The sequence below is a fragment of the Octodon degus genome, unplaced genomic scaffold, assembly GCF_000260255.1.
Source record: "Octodon degus isolate 3935 unplaced genomic scaffold, OctDeg1.0 scaffold00095, whole genome shotgun sequence".
Lineage (NCBI taxonomy): Eukaryota > Metazoa > Chordata > Mammalia > Rodentia > Octodontidae > Octodon > Octodon degus.
The window spans coordinates 10,612,301-10,614,716 of NW_004524671.1; the positions used below are offsets into that span (position 1 = coordinate 10,612,301).

Consider the following 2,416-nt stretch of genomic DNA (forward strand, 5'->3'; position numbering starts at 1 on the left):
CACACAAACTCCAAAGCTGCACCGAAAAGCAGTGAACCGCATTATACCAAGTATTGCACAAAACTTTTAAAAACAGCTTCTGATTTCAGATATTATTTAATTTGATTAGATATGAAAACTAAATGGAGAAGTTAAAATGCACCTTATGGAAACTTGTTCTGGGCCTTAGAAAACATGGAATACTTGCCAAGTCAAAGAGGAAGATAAAGAATGCTACTTTTTTAATAGAAAGAAGACAGGCAATAAGTAGGCAGGAGCCCTCACCTTCCTACTTGGCTCCTGGGTCTCGTATTCGCTGTAGTCCTGAACTCCCCAGCGCCGGAGACAGGCAGTCTTCACGAAAATGTGGGACGGGAGTCACTCAATCAGAGCAGGAGTAAGGCTAGACAGCCAGCTCAGTTCAGTGCACAGGGGCAGCTATAGGCTCCTTCTTCCCAATAAGAGCTCCCAAATGCTTTCCCCTTCCCCTTCGAGAAGGATTGTATTTCAAAGAGCTCACTCAATTTCTACTATTCCTGTCATGTATTTAGATGTGACTCATTGAACAAAGCAAAAAGATGACAATGGGGGCTGACCAGATATTGGAATCAAAACACAGACTTCAACAGGGAACAATGCCCAAAATATGGTTGGAGTATAGCATCCAGATAAATGTGTGAGACATTTAACAAACTGTTCTTCCAGAATGAATAAATAACAGTTATGTGAAAGGTCCACATGAATGACAGTGCCAATATGTTTTACATACAAAACTGCAGATTTTAAATGTAAATATCCTTAACATGTTTCCCAAAAATTTATAAAACATAACTACTCAAAAATGATTCTAAGGTTCTATTACTCATTTATTTTAGTATTAAGTTTATTAACAATATCCTAGTGTTTTAAAGACATCATCAACAGACACAACAATGGTTAACTTTGTAAGCTGCTAATTGGTGTTTATTCCTCATGTATGAATCTGTTTAAACAGATTGACAAGGAACAGTATAATAAAGTTCTGGAGCTCATCGAGAGTGGAAAGAAACAAGGAGCCAAACTGGAATGTGGTGGAGGCCCCTGGGGGAACAAAGGCTACTTCGTCCAACCCACAGTTTTCTCTAATGTGACAGATGAGATGCGCATTGCCAAGGAAGAGGTACAAGGTTTCACTCCCTCTGATGCCATTCTGTTTTTTTATTTGTTATATTTTCCTTTTGTTTCCTGCTTCTGTATACTATGTTCTATCCTGTTAAATTCAGCTCTTTGAATGCATTTCTCAGCAAAATTGAAGACTTGGCTTTCTCCTGTTGATAAAAGTTTAAATTATGCAATAAAGACTAAAAATAGTAAGAAATTCGCTGGTTCTACCAAGGATTTCTAGCCAAACACAGCCCAAAGTGCTCAATAATCTTCAGAGATTTCCTTCCCAACTATGAAGGCATAGAAAAGAATCCTGTGCATTGTGACAACATGAATGAATCCTATGACTTTTTCCTAGACAAGAACCATCTTTATATTTCATAATAATATTCATCTTCATCTATATCATTTCATGTTTTCAATGTGCTTGTGGCCCTTGTAGGGTAAAACATTCTAATTTTGTATATTCAAATACAAAGATAAATTATGACTTGCATATGTGTGTGTGCATACACATACACACAAATGTATTTGTATACATATATGCATATGCATATGTGTGTATGTATAGATAGATAGATAGATAGATATGCCTTTCAATATCCCTTTAGCATTTAAACACAATACACAAAATTAGAAAATCTAACATCTGAAAACTCTGATATCAAGACCACATGAAGATTACAGAGAATGTAGGGGGTAAATGTTTATATTTACATTTGTATATGTAATATATGAGTACATAACTATATTGCTTAATACATCACATATTACAGTGAAATATTTGGTGAGCACAAACTAAGTAACAACAAGACAAATGCTATCCAGAGATATGACAAACAACTAAGAGATCTGCATTTAGGATGGGTAAATAATCTGCCTTATACACACAGAGATTTTAATAAAGTAAAGACAGATGTTCCACTTTTGACTATGAAAGTGTTGTTCCCCTACTCAGTAAACAATACTGACAGCTCAGAGGTAATGAATCTTAATCTTTTCAGTCATTTTTTTTCTCCATGTGCATGGTATGACAGAGAATCTGAGGTTATTTTCCTTGCCCTTCAAAATGTCTTCAAACCAAGAGGAAAGTGTACAATCATATTTGCAAACAGATGGAAAAAATAGGAAAAATAAAAATAAAATCCAACGTACATGATAATCAAACATAGTTTCTCCACATCAATTCAGTCAACCAAATGATATTTTTTATTTACTGATAAAATCTTTTCTAATTAGAGTTGCCATTGCATATCTTGATTAATACTAGATAAGGGAAATATCTTCAATCAAG

The 2,416-nt window shown here is 34.9% G+C and overlaps 1 protein-coding gene across 1 annotated transcript in view; it reads left to right on the top strand.

Moving 5' to 3' along the window:
* Positions 1–2,416, top strand: part of Aldh1a1 (aldehyde dehydrogenase 1 family member A1) — a 55,953-nt gene that overhangs the window by 42,171 nt on the left and 11,366 nt on the right. Inside the window, exon 10 of the mRNA XM_004638124.2 lies at positions 974–1,138. Within this exon, the coding sequence (XP_004638181.1) occupies positions 974–1,138 (165 nt within the window). The remainder of the gene's footprint in view (positions 1–973; positions 1,139–2,416) is intronic.